An 18,827-nucleotide genomic window follows, 5' to 3' on the forward strand; every position below is an offset into this window, starting at 1 on the left:
AAGCCACTCTATGATTCTGTGATTTGCAAGGGATGACACTAGGTAAATCCCACGTTTTCCTGTCTCCAGTGAGAATAATGCTGATCTGACTCATGGATACATTTGAAAGCCTTTGTTATGTGGCCTTGAGTTACAAGATTTGGTGCAAATACATTTCTCAGCACTGCTGCAGAGCCCTGGTCTTTGTAATAGCTTGGTTCTTGCTTGCTTTTCACAGATAGGAAGTTTGGGCTGAAAGTGCAGAAGTCAGAAGCAACTGATATAATACTGAGCTTGGCAAGAAGAAACTTGGGTCACCACCTGCACCTCATCCATTGCCTCTGGGTCCTGAGGGTTTGTGCTTCTAATGGTAAGCATCTGGGTTTTCTCTTTTCTTCTTTGTGCCAACCTCCAGAACTGATTTGTTGGGGGTCATTTCAGCACAAAGAAACGTCCTTCCTGATTCAGGCCAGTGCCTGCATGCACTGTTAATATACAGAATTAGGCCCAAAGGCCAGAATGACCACGGAAGGAGGTCATTCCCCAAGGGATCCATCCAGCCTTTACAGTGTATGTCATGTGTGGGCTGTGGTAACAAACACATTCACAGCACAGGTCTCCTATTCTAGAATATAGCCAGGCAAGCCCTTTGCTTCAGACTTAGGTACCTTAAGTGTCTCTGCAGCTCCCACTGGCATAACAGCCACATATCTCTCTATTGTTGATTGTATTGATCCTCAGAGCAGCTCCATGAGGAAGGAAAATACAGGTGGAGAAACACAGAGAGGGAGAAATCAGTTACTTATTCATGGCCCCTCAGGAAGTACATATTAGATCCTGATCCAAGGTTTTCTTGCTCGACAGTGCCCTCATATTAAATGATTCAAACAATGGGATTTCCACTGCTCTCTCCCAGGATCATTGCAGATTCATACACCCTTTCTCTGCTAGAGAAGACTAAGTTGCCAGCACATACTTCCCTTTGCTCATCCTAACCCTTTCCTGTCCTTCCTCACTTCCCTCTCCCAGTGGATAGTTCTTGATGGTCATTCTGTCTGCAGTGTGCTATGTGCATCCTAAGATTTAGCACTCCTGGTGCCCAGCCCTGCAGGTCCCTTCTATCTGTACAGGAGCTAGCTTCATGCAATGAGCTTTCTCAGGCAAGCAGCCAAGCTTCAACATTCAACCCCTCTCCCTGTGATAAGCAGCATTTGAAAGGCTGAGTGGGACTGAAAATGCAGCCAAGGCCAGAAGCTGAAACGTGCCTTTATTTGGGTTTCACAGCTGTGCAGTGACTCTGTGCTGCCTCCCACCCAAAACGATGGTTTACACATTTCCCTGCTCCCTGCTTCAGTGCACCTGCACCTCCATTCAGCTGCAGCATTTGCAGAGGTTTTAGGAAGCACACCACAGCCTGGGCTCCTTTCTGTTCCTGTCAGACCCCAGAACCCCACCTCTGTGCCTTTGCTGGAGCATTCTCCAGATGTGCTTCCTCCTTCCAAGAGCAACTGAGACTTTGTGGGCTCTGTGGCCCAGCTGGACAGCTGCTGTGAGGTTAGGTGAAGGTCTGTGTGGATGTGGCACCGAACCAGGAGATTACATGCTCCCAGCCTTAAAAAATTATTTCTATGGAGTGGAACTAAAGAGGATCCAGAAGCACATAAAACTCTGAGAGTGCTTAGGAATGAAAGCAGAAAAGATGAGCCTTTGTCACAATCTCATGCACCAGTTCTTTGCTCTGGGTTGTTCCCTTCACAATCTCTGCCACCACTTGTGCGTGGCAGCCCACGCCTCACTCTGGGGAAGGATGAGTTCAAGCAGCCTTGTACACCACCCTGCCTCTAATGAATTACCAGCTAGTGTGAAAGTAGCTGGCAAGTCTTGCAAAGCTTTCCATCACAGGACAAATTGGCAGGGACAGGGGTAGGATGCAGGAGATGATGGGTCCTCTGGCAGCTCCCTGATAACCACTGGGAGGTATTTATAAAATAACCAAACTCCAGCAGTGGGCAGGCAGCCAGGCCTCCCTCTGGCTGCTCTTGATTAATTGATCCTTTCACCCTGTTTGCTTGCATTTAATATTTCAGGGCTGTGTTTGTCCCTTCTCTTCACAGAGATCCTGTCTCCTAGTGGGGAGGTCTGGCCAAACACCTAGTTTATGCATAGGGCATTTTGGACATTGATTGCATGATCTGGCTATAAAAGTTCCCACTGCTTTAGGAAGTGAGGAATTAAAGATAAACTTGGCCTAGCTGAAGTTAAGCTGCATTCAGAAGCACCCCTGCCCCTAAGCAGCACTCCCATACTGATGAACAACAGCACAGAAAGAAAACCCTGACCTCCATGCACCTGTGAAATAAACTGTCCTCATGGAATTGCCCTTGGGAAATGTGGAATGAAATTAAGCCCTGTCATTTTGCTTGGAGATGACCCTCTTTAGCTGGGATTTGTTCTCTGGAGAGTACAATACTTACAGGAAAAGGGGCTTTGGGGAACTCAGAGAAGAACTGCAGGACTGGTTTTGTGTCCACAGACAGCTTTGTGCTTCGGTTTCTGTGGTTATAAAATGACCTGTGAAGTCCAGTTGGGAGACCAGAGAAATCTGCTCAGAGCCCCAGGGGCAGCCACTCTTCCCTGCATCATCTCTATAAACACAGTGCTGCAGACCTCCTGCCTCAGATCTGATTGCTTTTTCTCTTTATTGGCTTAGTTACCACAGGAGCTACCCTTGGCATCAATGGAGCCATGGAGCTGCTTTTCAAAGTCATCAGCCCCTACAGCAAGAGACACGTCAGGACGGTCAGGTAGGCAGCAGCCCCAGGGGAGCTCATCTTTCCAGGCCAGTATGAAAGAAGTAAAATCTTGGTTCCACTTGAAGAGGCAATGAAACCAGAAATGGATGCACGATTTCCACTCATTTCAAATATCTGCAGGGTTTTTTAAGAGGCAGAAATAGTTCCCTGAGGGACGTGGTAATGCTATGATTCATCAGATGATTCATGCTAGTGGCCTTTTATTTCTAGTGTACCCTGTACAGCGATGGTAGCTTGATTGAGAGCTATTGTCCTTCAGTTCCCAGTCAGAACTGCCTTTTGAGGAGCATCTACTGGCAGCAGACAAACTGCTCCCACCTACCCCTTAGCAAGAACCTCCTGACACCACTGGTCCTGGAGCAGGTACAGTGGAGTGGTGGCAGTGCTGCTTCATCCTCCTTTTGCAGACAGTTGTGACCAGGTCATGATGATATTTTTGAAGTATGACAGTTCTTACTACTATGAATCTGGGTCTGTTTTCAATCCCATGCCAAATATTTCAGATAGTTTTTTTCTGAAGACAGTGAGTCCATTTTATATCTCCATCTCAATGCTGAACATCACTCCCCAAGTTGTCCTTTCTGAACACTTTGTCAGGTGCCTTTCAAGGCAAGCTTTGTAATGTGGAAAATGTCCACAGGGGGACATAAAACATTTCTGTTGCTTGCTCATTACAAGAGGAGGGAGAATTTACTGCTGTGAGCTGTGTCCACACAATCACATTTGCTTAAGCAACACTTCCAGGGTGGCTGAACATTGGAACAGGCTGCCCAGGGAAGTGGTGGAGTCACCATCCCTGGAGGTGTTCAAAAAATGTGCAGGCATGGCATTTGGGGAGGTGGTTTAATGAGCATGGTGGTGTTGGGTTGATGGTTGGATCACAGGACATTAGAACAGGGACATTGGAAGGGCTGTACAAGGATAACTGAGTCCAACCCTCCTGCCAGAGCAGGACCATAGAATCGTGCACAGGTCACACAGGAACACATCCAGACGGGGCTGGAAAGTCTCCAGAGAAGGAGACTCCACCACCTCTCTGGGGAGCCTGTTCCAGTGCTCTGTGACCCTCGCAGTGAAGAAGTTCCTCCTCATGTTGAGGTGGAACCTCCTGTGCTGGAGTTTTTACCCATTGCCCCTTGTCCTATCACAGGGTGCAGCTGAGCAGAGCCTGTTGGACTTGATGAGCTTACAGGTGTTTTCCACCCTTAATGATTCCATAAGACATGCAGTGCTTTGTGGAGCACAGAGTCCCTACTTGTTCACACACACCTTAGCTTGGACATGGCAACATTCAGTCAGCTTTGGCTTCTGCACAGACCTGACAGGGGTGCAGATCATGGCTGGTGATTGCTGTGGAAGTGGCTTTAGGCTAAGTATGGCGTGTAGGTGGGAAATGGGTGGACAGACACGGCACAACAGTTTGACCACAACTTGTTTAGCTGTGCTTAAAGTGGGTGCCAGTCATTGTGGACTGGTAAATAATGCCCACTCTGCTGTAAACATCGAAGGCTGATGCCAGTTCTTGCAGCTACACAACGCATGGCATGGGAAGGAATGCGAAATGATTTCCATCAGCCACAAGTTCTGGACTTGCACACTGACTCATGGGACTCTTGGCTAAATGCAGCATCCTTCCAGCTCTGCTAGGATGTCTGGGGCTATAAAAAAAACCAGCTCTGAGCAGTTTGCTTTGCTAAATCAGATTCTGAGTGGGCCCAGCAGACACCCAGCTTCCTGCAGGTGCCTCGTTAATGGTAACCAGCTCAGTGTTGCCTGCATTTTTGGCTTTCTAGCATAGTGCTAAGTACCTGGAAGTGCTTCACAGCTTCAGTTCTCTCTTAGCCAGGGCACCTGTGATTCCTCTGCAGGGTCTGTCCAAAAGTATTGTCCTAGGATGTTTCCTACATAAAGGATTGGAAATAATCCAACTGAGAGAACATCAGCACTAGGATGTTATTCCTAGGATACCTGAGCACCCTCCAAGATTCTCCCTCATGTGATAAGTTCAGTCATTAAAACTCAGAGACCCTGGAGAACTGCTTTCTGCTTGACAGGGGTGCCCAGGGTTATTCAGACACAGAGCTGAGCTTGACTTCTGAGGCAACCAGAGGTGCCTGATGGATCCATGCCCTGTGCTTAAGTCAGTAAGCAAATTCCATTCACTGCTCTAGTTTGCTTCCTATGGAAACCTCGGCTGTGATTAGCCTGGTGTTAGTTCTACTGCTGTGATAGCCTTGCTGGACAGGATCTGTGCATGATGGAAGTTGAGCCTGCAGCTGTTAAGCCACAGGACTGGCTGCATAAAGGACTTCAATTTTGTGCAAAGCTGCCCTTTTGAAAAATTTTATTTTCCATTCACTTTTTTTCCTCTGAGTAATGTGGAAATTCTGGTATCTGACACACATTTCCAGCCTGGCTTTTTGCTGAGATTCATTTGGAGATGCAGCTTGTGCTGCTGAGGGTGGTAATGTAGGCTGTGAAGTAGACTAGAATACTCCCTTTTAAGCAGAAAGGGTAAGAAATAGCCTTCAGAGAAACGCACTGCTTTTGATTTCAATTATTCCAGATTGTCAGCCTGCCACATTTGTGCTCCTCTTCCTTTTATCTGATGTGCAAGAACTGTTTTGAACTCTTCTGTGAGCTGTTGTTTCCACTTGGGACACGCACACGCAGCCCCACCAGAAAATGGAAGCACAAAATTTCCCTCAGCAGATTTCGACTTTTATTGTTAATGAGGCATTTTATTTATGGCTAAAAAAGCTTGGGTTTATTTTCCCTGTGCAGAAAACATACACATTAATTGTTGTCTACTTGAGCTTCTGCATTGCTAGCTCATTTTCCTACTAGTTTTCCTTTTTTTTTTTCCCCCCTAAAAGATTTGTACTCTTCTTAAAACTTATTTGTCAGTATGTAAATGGAGGTTAAAATCTTCCCTGGGACCTAGCTCACAGAACAAGGTGATTTGGCTCCCACCTACACCTGGTTTAATGAACAAGCACCATAAATCAGCTGAAGCCTGGTAGCCACCGGGCTGGCCTGCCTAGGGCTCAAAGCTGCTTGTTTCATTTAATAACAAGGAGCAGCTGAGAAGGTCAGTGGCTCACTGGAGACAGCCCTGTTTTACATCAGAAGCAGCACACAAACCTGTTTTGGTTTAAAAATCATTTGCAACCTATTTAAAGGCACTAGTTTCACTTCAGCAGGGATTGGACTTGCTCGCAGTCTCTGTGGAAATGTTGCTCTCGCTGGGGAAAGCAGCTTCAAGAGATGGTGACAAGAATGCAGGTCCCCAGGAGTCCAGACTGTAGGGTGAGTTACAGATCTTCATTCCCAGCATTGGTGGATGCCTGGGATAGTGATGGTCTGCAAATGCCAGGCATCTTTCCAGTTCATCAGAAAACGGAGGTGGGTACGTGTGAAAGTGTCCTTCTATGGTTTTGAGCTGTCCCAGTTAAAAATTCATAGGGTGAACGGGGGAAGAAGCTTCTGGATGAGTTTTCTGAGATGAGTACAAAGAACAAAAAGGAGTCGTGTGCTTTATCTAGCCCAGCATGTGCTCTTGATCATCTGATGCTGCTGTGGCTCTTCCCAGAGCTGCTGTGGCTCTACTGAAATCTGGAGTAGGTTATTTTGGTGTAGTTGGTTGGTCCCCAAAACATCTGCTTCATTTTGGTGATCAGTATGGAACTTGAAGAGAGCACTGCTCTGTAACCTGCCTATGGAGGAATGTCCTCCTAGCAAGTCTCCAGTCCTCCCTTTGCCTTTGCTCTAGATATCTTCTCTCCACTTCATAATTATGTGCCACCATGATTTGCCTTGCTGCTGGGAAGGAACAGCTGGCAACTGTGGGGGCTGGGATTATTCTTGCTCTTTGATCAGCTGCCAGGAATGCAGCATTGAAAATGCACCACATCTCTTGTGGATCCACCCGTATTGTCCTGTCTTGTCCTGGGCAGCAGCAACACCACCAAGGTCACTTTAAGAATCTGCCCTGCAGAGTGCACTATGAGAGCTATTTATTTAGCCAGCTAAGATGTGGAAACAAGATACATAGTTCTATTTATTTTTCCCAGTGCTAAAGCTCTGGGTTATTTAGAAATAGTCTCCCATGCTCCAATTGACCTTCTCTGGGTGCATGCCAAGTATCTCTGATTCCCCTGGGACTGTGACTCATGGACTTTATTGGTCTTAGTTAGACATTTGAAGTCTTCAGGTTGCTGGTGCCATAACTGTGTGGAGCTCTCCACGGCTACCAATGTCTGAAGGAAAAGCCAGGTGAAACAAATGTGAAACTTGCTGAGGTTTAGAGAAATCTCGAGCTAAGCACTGTGAAATCCAAGCACAATGGAGGCTCTAGGCTGTCTTGACCACCTCTCATGATGCTGTGCTGCAGAGAAAGTGTTCTGATACCTTTTATAAGGGCAGTTTAAAATAAAGCCAGATGATGTTCTGGTTTTCTCACTTCTGTTTATGTCAGTGGCCTGGATATCTGACACGAGCGTGTGTGGGATGCTCAAATCTTCACTCCATCAACACCTTCTCTAATGCAGCATCCCTGATGTCCCACGCAGTGCAGTGACCCCTGCTCCTTTCACCTTCCACCTTGTTTATTCCTCATATCTTCTATCCCTCTCCTACTTTTCATCACTACCCTTGCTCATTTTCCCAACTTAACTGTTTTGAGAGATACTTGGATATGTTGTGGGCAGCTGGATGTGGAATGTGGCAGTGGCAGATGTTTGTTCTCTGGCCAACCAGCAGCTGGGTCTCTTTTGCGTGACTCTGTCTCCAAGTGGCCAAGCATCAGATATCTTCCCAAGGCTTCTAGCATGTCAGGCCAATGGCTTTGGAGGCTGTTTGCTGTTTGTGGTTACATGCTGTGCAAGCCTCCCCTAGGAGTCCTCAGGTTAGATAATTTGGCCGGGGAGGTGGTGGAAGAATCATCTCTGGAAGTTTTTAATGGCAGGCTGGATGTGGCTCTGAGCAACCTGATGTAGTGTGAGGTGTCCCTGCCCATGGCAGGGGGGTTGGAACTGGATGATCCTTGAGGTCCTTTCCCACCCTAACAATTCTATGATTCTATAATCTCCTCAAGGTAGATCATCAAAGTGACTTAAACCAGCAAACTGATTCTTTCAGGTGGGGAGGATCTGTGTTTTGGGGAATGGCAAAAGATAGTGTGACTTGTGCCTGAGTTCTTCCTTCAGTCAAATTGCTTTTTTCTGTTGGTAGGTGTTGGCAGGCAGTCTGACTTCTGCAGTTTGACTGAAATCAATTTAGAGAGTCTTTCCAAATGTCTTTGTTTCTCAAAGCTCTTTGTGAGTACATCTATTTACCAGACAGAGCAGAGCTGCCTAATGGGAAGTGTCTGCATAAGCCTCATGCAAGAGATTGCATCAAGAATGAATATGTGTCAGAATTAAGCTGTTTCTGTGAATATTCACAAAACTTGGCTGCCTTCATTGGGCTGTTCCAGGAAAGTTTGACTACTTAATTAAAAGTGGAAAGTGAATAAAAGAGGTCTGGGAACGGTGCCAAATTAATTCACTAGAAAATGTGATATGCAGAAATTATCTGCCTTTGCCATGTCCAGCATTGCCCACTTCTGACACTTGATCACCAGTCTTCTTATGTTTGGTGCTTGCTGAATGGCCCCAGCTCTTCAAACACTTGTCAAGTAATCTCCTTTTCCATTAAAGGGAGGAAATCCTCTCATGTAACTCTCTCCCATCTGGGGTGGATATCTGGACTCTTCACATGCTAACAGAAAGAGAGGCAAGTTCACTTGTATCAAATGTCTGCTTCTAGAAACTTAGGGTTGCTTGAAAGTGTTTTTTCTCTCTGCTGAGTAGAGGATGATTCTGGAGTGGGTGAGTTGGAAGTATAGCCTGATGGGCATTTAAGATTGGGTCAGGGAGGTGACTGTTGAGAGAGATTTGGATAAATGCAGTTCTCTCCAGCAAGTGCCAGGGCTCAAAATCCAGGGGTAAATGGCAGCACCACACGTGTCTGTCTTGTCTTTGGTGATGTGAGCTCAGGGGTGATTTGAGATGGAGAGTGACTTCTGAATCTGAAACGTGCAAGAACAGCAGTGACACTGTTGCTATGGTCGGGAAGCGATTCCTGTATCACATGCTTCCCTCACAATGTAAGCTGAGGAAGATATTTTACTGGAGTACTGAAAGCAGAGATCATGCAAGTGAAGAAAGGAATGTCCAGGTGATCAAGAGAGAACATCCAAAGAGAGAAGTCCAAATCTGAAGGGTCTGCAGTAGGCATTGTGATGATTTGACCACAGAGAATAAGAAAGCCCTGGAAACAGTGGTAGTATAAGTTAAGAGGCTGTCTATAGCTTAGAACTAAACTTAGGATATAAGAATATTTATTATTTTTATTTTCTATAAAACCTGTTTTGTTTGCCCACAACTGAGATTGTTTCCTCCTCTTGGAGCTGGTGCTTTTGATGCAAGATAAAATGTGAGTGTTGAGCCCGTGGTGTTGAAAAGTGACCGAGCTACCGTATCGACAAATGCTTGTGAAAGTAATCTCCTGTGACCTTAACAACAGAAGAAACCAAACAGCAGCAGGCTGTGTCTCTTTTAGACTAAGAGGAGATGTGTAGCAAGGGTGACCTGAATGCTGGAATTCTCTCTTCTGTTAAGAATGATGGAGAGATGTGTGGAAGAGATCCAACTGCAAAGCCATCCAGGACCCAGGGCAGGCAGTTAGTTTCCCTAGCTTTTAATCCTGGATAACTTCTTGCTAGTAGGCCACCATAAATATTTGTTGCAGTTCCATCTCCTGGATAGTCCTAAATTTTCAGCTGCCCTCTGTTTAAGCAGAAGAATGTGTTGCACAGCCTTAGCCACCACCAACATGGTGATTAGTTTCTCTGCAAGTTGATATTGGTAGCTGCTGTGACTGGCTCTGAGGAATGCTCTACGTTCAGCTTTATCCCTTTGTTTATTTGGCAGTGGTTCCTGATAGGAGATCAAAAGCAAATCATCCTTAATTCCTCTTGTTAGTCTGTGTATTGCCATTAATTGTGTTGAGCAGTTTTGGATCTTTAATTGGAAAGCCATACATGATTCTATTGGAATGTGGTCAGAACTCATCAATGCTCGGTGCCTGCTTGTTCTCAAATTGCTGTTTGGTTCATTTGATCTCTGCAGAAAATTCACAGGAGGAGCTGAAATATTTCTTCTGAGCTATGTCATGACTAAATGACATGCTTCCCATCTGGCCTTGATCTGCATGGGATTTGCCTAGAATTCCTGCTAAATAAAACTGATTAATAATCTTCTGAATGAGATGATGCCAAGCTGGAGCAGAGGAGGTTCCATGTGAACATAAGGAAAAACTTTTTGACTGTGAGGGTACACAGAGCCCTGGAGCAGGCTGCCCAGAGAGCTTGTGGAGTCTCCCTCACTGGAAACATTCAAAAGCCACCTGGATGTGCTAGTGTCTGACGTGCTCCAGGTGGCCCTGCTCTAGCAGGGGGGTTGGACTGGATGATCTTTTGAGGTCCCTTCCAACCCCTGTGATTCTGTGAAAAGGGGGAAAGGCTCGTCTCTAAAATTCCTGTTCATACCAAATGTCTTTCCAACTTGACTAAACCAGCAGATAACAGGGGGCAGAGATGGGATGCATCACTGAGATAAGTAAATCAACCCTAGTGCTCAAACTTAATGCGATGAGCCATTGCAACAGCAGACATTATCTTGGAGCCAAAGGTGTCCCAGTTTTATGCAGCTCCTTCTTCTCTGTTCTTTTCCCTTTTTTATTCTGGTCTGTGTGGTTTGTCTGAAAGAACAGCCCTGTTGTAATATTAATAATAAGTTCTAAAAAGGAAAAAAAAAAAACCCCTCTCTCATTTCATACTGCTGGTTTCTCAGTGCTGCTTTGCAGAGTAAACAGAGTTGCACTGCAGAGCTGACGCTCCGGTGGCATTGTACCGTTAATAGCGGCAGATGAGAGAAATGGGAAAATTAAGAGGGAGAGGCAAGGGGGAAAGAGATGCTTTCAGATGAGACTTTCAAATAGATGAAGAATTGATGAGGCAGAGAAGAGCCCCCCCCCACACACACACCCCCACCAAGGATACTCCAGATGGTTGGGCAAACGTGTTGTTGCATCCAGAAACCCTGGCGCCATCTCTTGGTAGCCTCTGGTATGGCAAGATTGAGCACAGCCTCCTTGGGGCGTCAAAAACCTGGACAAAGAGCACTACAGAAAGCAAAATCCATTTTCAGCTGTAACTCGATGTGTCATGGGAAGGGAGGAACTGGTCTGTAAATGGATTCACTTAGTGAGGCTTATTTTCAAAGAGGTATTTGCTTTTTTCCCCCCTTTCTTTTAGATTTAGCTTATGTTTCACCTCCACTTCAGGTAGAAGTAAGAGTTTGGAAAAGAAGTGATGCTTTCAGCTGAAGGCCTTCCTTTGCTTGTGCATCATTTCTTCTCTCTAAGTGAGCTAGTGGGGTTATATTTGGAAAGATGGAATGAGGGCAAGCTGCTGCTGTTTTCAAGCTCTTGACTTTTTGCACCCAGTGGCTATGGCAGATGTGGTTCATGGCTGACCTCACATGATGGCTTTGGGTCTGTTTCTACTGCAGGCAACTCTGTGCTTGTTGGGTGGGAGACTGTCTCTGTCCTAGCTTTAATATACCTCATTCTACTAACAACTACTAAGGCTCGCAGCAGGGCCTCTGGTGAGGGCTACCCAAGCTTCTTAGGACATATTATCCAGTCTGGGAATATTATTCATGTTGCCATTTCTGTCTCACTGTTGGTCTTTGTGCTAACTAGATTCAAGCTAGCACTTGGGTGCCTCATTCCATTGCAGTCACACTGCCTCTTAGAAGCTCTCTCTGATGTGTATTGCTCATAGCTGGGGAAATCACTGTCACTCTCATCCAGATGGGAGGTGGGACTTGATTTCATACATCAGCTACATCTCAGAGTGTTTCCAGAGCTAACTGAATTGTTAATGTAAACAATGCTTCCTTGTAGCTGACTATGACAGTCCTACAGGATAGGTCAAGGCTGGTGTGGACTGGTTCTGTTAAGCATTGTGTGAATGGCACAGAAGGAACAGAGTGAATAAAATCAAGATTTTTTGAAGGAGGGGAAAAAAAACCCAAACAAGCCCAAACAGACCTAGGAGGATTATAAAGTATTTTGCAATCTAGGAAGCAATGAAGGGCTTGGGATGTCTTCTGGAAGTGGACAGGTGGTCTGAGAGATGTGGAGTAGGCAAGCTGCTCCTGGAGGTGCAGTGGTGGAAGGGGTATAAAAGTAAAGAAGGCAAAAAAACCCTAAGGATAGAAAATATCTCTCGTGTCTCAAGTGCTAATTTGAGGCTGTGTTGCTGTGGGCAAGCCACTTGATCAGACTTCTCATATGCTCAGTGTGTTAACTTAAAACCATACCTTTCTAATGCCTTTGTAAAGGTAGTGAAGGGGACAGTCAGTTGTCTGAAGCATTCAGTGAGGACAGGGAGGGGAATGAAAAGCAGCAGTGAATTTGTGAAAGGTTTTATGCTTGAGCAGGATGCAATAGAAGTGGGCTGTGGAGTGAATGCAGAGCTGGCAGCATGAGGAGAGGGTTGCCCAGTGTGGTTTTGTGACCTTGTAAATAGGTTTGAGGTGGACATGAAGGGCTAAGGCTGTCAGAAATTTTTAGCCAGAAAGCACTGGTGGGAAGGGATCTCTAAGTAAAAACTGAGTTTACTGCTAGAGGTGGTGAACAGGTGCCCACCCAACCCTGTTTGCATCCATTTTCCTGTGTCAAGGATGTGTCAAGGATACAAACAATCCCTTCTGAGAAGTCAGTGATTTAGGTAATGACAAGAATGTCTGGGAGAGGCCACAAAGTGAGGAGGTAAAGCTGAGGGCACTCACTTGTGTGGCAGCGCATATGAGAGCCCAGGAATTTCCCCTGCTTTGCCTTTCACTTGATTTATTGCCATGTCTCCTCCCACACCCAAGCCTCTTATCCTTATGAAGGGGGTAGAAAGTAGCTGTCAAATTCTCCCCACAAAAGCTTTCAGTCCAAAGGTAGATAAGGAAAGTCGGATGGAAACAAGACTGAAAGCAAGCTTCAGTGAGCAGCTTCTGCAGCAACAGTTGTGGAAAATGCTGGCTCCAAGCAGGTGCTGCCCACGAGGAAAACAACCATAAGAGTTTCCTGGGGTTGCTGTGGCTTGTTTCCAGCTCCACCAGTGCTGGCAGGTGAAGTGTAAGCCAGTCTCTAGAACTATCAGTGGTTTTAAAGCACAGCAGTGATTAGACCTGCCCTGAGCAGAGTTCTATCACACAGTGTCAAAGCCCTTAGCAACAGCCTTTCTACACCAGGATTCCCTGTTCTGATAGCCCTGCTGGAGCTGCACCAGCTGCAGCAGCAGCAGGGGAGCTTGGTTTAGCAATACAGAAGCAGCACAGCTAACTCATTTCCAGTGGGCAGGAGGGAGAGAGAGAGAGATCCAAAATCTTCATGGCCTTTCAGGCTCTTTTGGGTAGTTATCAAACACTGATTATAGAGAATGAAGGAGAGATGGTAAATACCAGAGTATTTAGCAAGCACAGGTGGGAAGAGTTTGTCTTAGGGTGAGAAGGTTTTGTAATAGCAGTGCTACAGATGCAGCACAGATCTCTGGCTTGCTACCATTGGCAGGGCTCTTCTTGGTCTCTTTATCTGCAGGACAACACTTGGAATGGCAGCAATGCCAGTAAAATCTGTAAATAAACCTGGAGCTGAGCTGCTCTGGGATGTGTTCAGAGACAGGGCTTGGAACATAGAGAGGAAAACCTGAAAACTTGAGGAAGTGGCTGGTGAGGAAGACCAGGGCTGCTGACTCCTAATATGGCTGCAGCTTGGGGTTGGGAGTGGAAACTCTCCCTGAAGTGTAACCCTTGGAAAGGTCACGGCTCAGAGACCAAGCTTTTACTGTCAGCCTGCTGCAGAACAGACAAGAGAAAAATCCTCTCTCATCTGTGGCACATCTAGTCCAGGTGTTTCTTTCCTCTGCTGTTTGAAATGGATGTAACTGGGGCCTTTTGGGGACCAGAGGAGAGGCATTGCTGTGGCACCACAGCTCGCGCTCTCTGCTCAACAGCTTCATTTCCTACTTGTTTTCCATTGTCATTTGAAACCACACTTCAATATTTGTGTGTGTTTTATCCAGCTTGCACCATCTTCCAGATTTTTCTGTGCAGGAAAGGAAAAAAAAAACCAAACAGCAAGGGCACATGGAAGAACCATCCTGCTAATGATCATAAGTTTTTACTGTGCTCTTTAATTATTTATCCTCATCGCTTCAGTCTTGTATTTACAGCTCAAGTTTTACCAGCCTTGGCTTTGATATGGTCTGTTTCCAAATGCCACAGTTTGGCTTGATTATATCAGATGGAAATTTTCCAATGAAAGGAGAGAGAGGAGAGGGGGGAGGGAAATGTACTAAGCTTTATTACTTGGGCTTCTGCTTCACAAAGCCCTTGCAGTTATGCCAGTGTGGCACTGAGGCTTTCAAATAGCAACTATCAGGAGAATTTGAGTATTTGCTGCATTTGGCCTTCCTCCTAAATCCTCTAGCTAAATGTTGTGAAGATTCAAGCACCAGTGCTGGGGTGTGACCAGATTATTGCTTAATAAGGAATTACAGAGGTAACTGAAAGAGATCATTAGCTTATGGGTGGCTGCATCAGCTGCAACAGCCAGGTGCTGGCTTTCAACCAGTCTTGCAGGCTTGGAGGTGCAGTGGCCTGTGTTGCACTGAGAATTCATATGTATGCTGCCTGCTCTCTCAAACCCCCTTGCTTGTGGATGCAGGGATGAAATGTGAGGCTGTGCTTTGGCTGCCCCTGGCTGTCCTGCTCATCCTCTCTCACTTTTAATGCACCCTGCTTGTTGAATCTCACTCACCAGCTGGGCCAAGTGCTGTGTGGAAGGCAGCATGGGTGGTCTGCCAGAGAATACTTTCTCCATTTCTTGGGCCTAGTGCTAGGGTGCTTGGTTGCATGGTTTAGTTGATTAGGTGGGTTGGATAATAGGTTGGATGCAATGATCTTGAAGGTCTCTTCCAACCTGGTTTGTTCTATTCTAAACAAGACATGCTTCTCTTTCTTTCTTAGGACCCCTACCTATGCCATCTTATGTAGCCTGTTGTTGTTCTTTGAAATGCTAAGTAATGTGGTACTGTGGTGGCAGAAGCTCACTTCTGACCTGTAGCTTGTAGGTTGCCTTCCCTGCTGCAAGGCGTCCAACTTCTGTGCTGCCTGAGCTGCAGAGGTGAGGCACAGGGCAAGGACAAATTCACAGTGGGTGTTGGAGTGGTGATGCATCTACTGCTGTTTGAGCCTGTGGCCTATTTGGTGGTGGCTCAACCCCTTGCACAGTCACCTTCTGCAGAAGATGTGTCCTATTTAGTTTGAACCTGATCACACATTCTCAGGTGACTCTTCTGCCTTTCCTATCACAGCTTGGAGATTTTCTGTGCAGAAAGCTGCTGCAGGGCAGTGTGAAATCTGTTCCCTTTCTACACCTTGGCTCTTTATCCTGCAAAGATGTATCTCTGAGTTCAATGCACAGCACTGGGCCATCCCCATTTCCCTCTCCCACCTCTCAAGTGAGACAAACCACAGAATGGCAGAGGGAGGTGAGCAGCAGGGTGGCCTTTGCTCTGCTAACCCTTTATTGACAACCCCAGGCATGTTAATAAGCTTTCCTCCCTGCTCTGCAATTGCAACATCTATTTTCTCAGAAGCTTTGTGCTTGGTGTACTTGCCTGTTGCAAAACCAGACAGTGTTTTGTTTCTGGCATAATTCTACAGGTGTCTTTCAGCCCTCCATTTCAACAGCACACAGTGGTTAAATCTGACATTCCTTTGGCATGCACTCTGGAAAACTGCTTATGAACTGAATGCTGGTGTGGACAGAAGGGACTTTAGGTCAGTGGCAACTGAGTTCTCTGAAATAATGTCCAGATTTTCAGAGCTATTTAGATGTGTGATGATGAAAAGGAATGTAACCACAACAGCAAGCCTCACAGCAGCTTCAAGGCTTCACTCCTGCAGCTAAAAGGTAATTCTGAATTTAGCATATACAGAGCAGCTCCAAAAGAATTGAGTGCTAGCTGTGTGTTTAGACACCAAAAAAAGTGCCTTTTAAATGCAGGTCAAGATATATAATGTGAATCTGCAGGAGAATGTTATTTTGTTTCTCAAGAGTGTTTATGCATTGTTCTCAATTTGAGCCTGATTTAATAGTACCAATTAAGCTCAGTGATGTATACACCGTGGCTTGCAAACAAACATTCCAGTATTTCCACTCTTGTTTGTGTTTGGCAGCATCAGTTAGGAGCACTGTACTGTAAAGTGCCCAATTCACAATAAATTCAGTGCTGAAGGCCAAATTATCTGTGTGAGGGAACAGAGTCATGGAAAGAGATAAAAAAGTGGGGGTGGCTGAAAAACAGGAGAAAATTGGTGACAGCTTCTGCATGTGTTCTTCTATAAATGTTGTTGGAATTCACAGGAGGTTAGGGGTTGGAAGGGACCTCTGGAGATCATCAAATCCAACCCCCCTGCCAGAGCAGGAGCATAGAATATAGTGCAGGTTGCACAGGAATGCATCCAGATGGGTCTTGTAAGTCTCCAAAGAAGGAGACAACCCCTCTGGGAGCCTGTTCCAGTGCTCCATGACTCTCAGAGTGAAGACGTTCCTCATGTTGAGGTGGAACCTCCTGTTTATATCTATTGCCCCTTGTCCTATCACAGGGTGCAGCTGAGCAGAACCTGTCCCCTCCCTCCTGACACCCAGCCCTCAGGTACTTATAAACACTTATTAAATCCCCTCTCAATCTTCTCTTCTCCAGAATAAACAGCCCTAGGGCTCTCAGCCTCTCCTCACAAGGCAGTGCTCCAGTCCCTTCATCATCCTGGTGGCTCTCTGTTGGATTCTCTTGAGCAGATCCCTGTCCCTCTTGAACTGGGGACTGTGGCCTCAACAGAGTAGGGGGGGGAGGAGAACCTCCCTCGATCTGCTGGACACAATCCTCTTAGTGCACCCCAGGATCCCATTGGCCTGCTTGGCCACCAGGGCACATTGCTGTCCCATGGATAACTTGTTATCCACCAGGACTCCCAGGTCCTTCTCCACAGGGCTGCTCTCTAGCAGATCACCTCCTCTGGTATGTGAGCTTTTCAGGCAGCTCTAACTGACCACCCTCCTTTGGGAAACAGAAACCACCTAACCTGTGTCATAGCTAGGGGAGTGATGCTTTACCTACTTGGGGAGAGCAGGGGATTGATAAATGACGTGTTGCATGCAAGAAGATTAACTAGCATTATTACCTTTCTCCACCTTCTCCCTAATGCAGATGTGATGCTATGTGCTGTCTGCTGCAGCTGATGTGTGAACAGCTACTCTCACGTTCAAACCATGGCCTCAGTCATGCAGGCAGACTGTAACTGGACACTTGCAAAAGGCAGAACTTAGTAGGGCTATAGGGTTGTGTTAGGACATTGTTACCAGTTCAGAGCCACCCAAGCTGCATCTTGTCATGGAGCACAGAGAGTGATTCCAGTAGCTGTGCTTGTGGGGAAACAGCTTCTTGCTCTGGCATAGTCAAAGGAAGTCTGCAAGCCAGCAATGCTCCCTTGGGGGTTTAGGCTTTAAGTTTCCTTCAGCTGGACTTTATGGATGTGCTTCATCTGAATAGGGCCAGAGGGGAAAGTGAAGTGCCATATAAACTCACCCTGATGGATCTGTTTCAAAAGCTCTGTGATATGGGAAGGGTGCCATTGGATTAAGAAGAACAAACACCGTGTTTCATCTTGCATTCAATATCAGTCGTTCCTTCTTTCCTTCTGAAGCATCTCTCTTGCTCCAAGAGGAGGCTGTCACACAAATCAGCCTTGCTTTTTGGCAGGGATCAGGGAAGGTGGCACTTCCTCAGTCCTTCAGCTTCACAGCTCATGTTAAGGCTTTTAAATTGTACACATCTTTAAAAATCACTTTCCCTGAAAGACAACCTCTGTTTTGTTTTGTTTTAAAAAGGCCAAAAAATCAAAGCCCCCAAGCAAATCAAACCTCAACCTGCTAAGCAGTGAAACTTCAGGAACGGCTGAAATGAGAACTCCAATTTCCCCTCCAGTGCAGCATCCCAGTTGCATGCTGTAAAGGTTTCATTTCAAACACTGCTGCTTTATGCTCAAGAGCACCTTTCATTACAAAGTGCTTTTTAAAGATGATGTACCCTGAGATTACTGCTGCCTTAGAGATGGTTTGTGCTAACCAGTAGCCAGGGAGAACTACAGCTCTTAGCCTTGATTACTTTGAAACCAGCCTTCCTTTTGTGCTCTCAAATAGCTCTGGGCACAAGCAGTGACACGTTGGGTACCTCGCTGCCTGGGCTATCAGCAGCACAGCTGCCCTTGGGTATCTCAGGGCCAGAAATTGATAGTATCCATAAAATAAAAGTTTTGCAGTTGTTTGCAGGCAATATACTGTGAGTGCAGGCTCATTTTCTGGTGGCATAAAGTCCTGGATCACCCCCCCACAAGCTCTACCTTCTCTTTTATAGTTCACCAATTGGGAGGTGATTGTCCCCTTGTACTCAGCTCTGGTGAGGCCATACCTTGAGTATTGTGTCCAGTTTGGGGCACCTCAGTACAGGAGAGATGTGAAGGTGCTGGGGCCAGGGCAGAGGAGGGCAAGGAAGCTGTGAAGGGCCTGGAGAATAAATCTGATGAAGAGTGACTGAAGGAGCTGGGGCTGGTTAGTATGAAAAAGAGGAGGCTGAGGGGAGACCTCATTGCTCTCTACAACTACCTGAAAGGGCATTTTAGAGAGGTTGGTGCTGGTCTTTTCTCATGGGTAATTAGTGATAGAACAAGAGGGAATGGTCTCAAGCTGTGTCTGGGTAGGTTTAGAGTGGGCTACAGGAAAAAGGTTTTCATGGAAAGAGTGGTGAGGCATTGGAATGTGCTGCCCAGGGAGGAGGTTGAGTCACCAGACCTGGATGTGTGGGAGGGT

The 18,827-nt window shown here is 46.2% G+C and overlaps 1 protein-coding gene across 1 annotated transcript in view; it reads left to right on the forward strand.

The window, feature by feature from the left end:
• The window catches only part of AGBL1 (AGBL carboxypeptidase 1), a 325,674-nt gene that overhangs the window by 25,992 nt on the left and 280,855 nt on the right, over positions 1-18,827 (forward strand). The window contains exons 4-5 of the mRNA XM_054169235.1: positions 218-349; positions 2,690-2,783. Of these exons, the coding sequence (XP_054025210.1) occupies positions 218-349; positions 2,690-2,783 (226 nt within the window). The remainder of the gene's footprint in view (positions 1-217; positions 350-2,689; positions 2,784-18,827) is intronic.

This window comes from Dryobates pubescens, chromosome 17 (genome assembly GCF_014839835.1).
Source record: "Dryobates pubescens isolate bDryPub1 chromosome 17, bDryPub1.pri, whole genome shotgun sequence".
NCBI classification, from domain to species: domain Eukaryota; kingdom Metazoa; phylum Chordata; class Aves; order Piciformes; family Picidae; genus Dryobates; species Dryobates pubescens.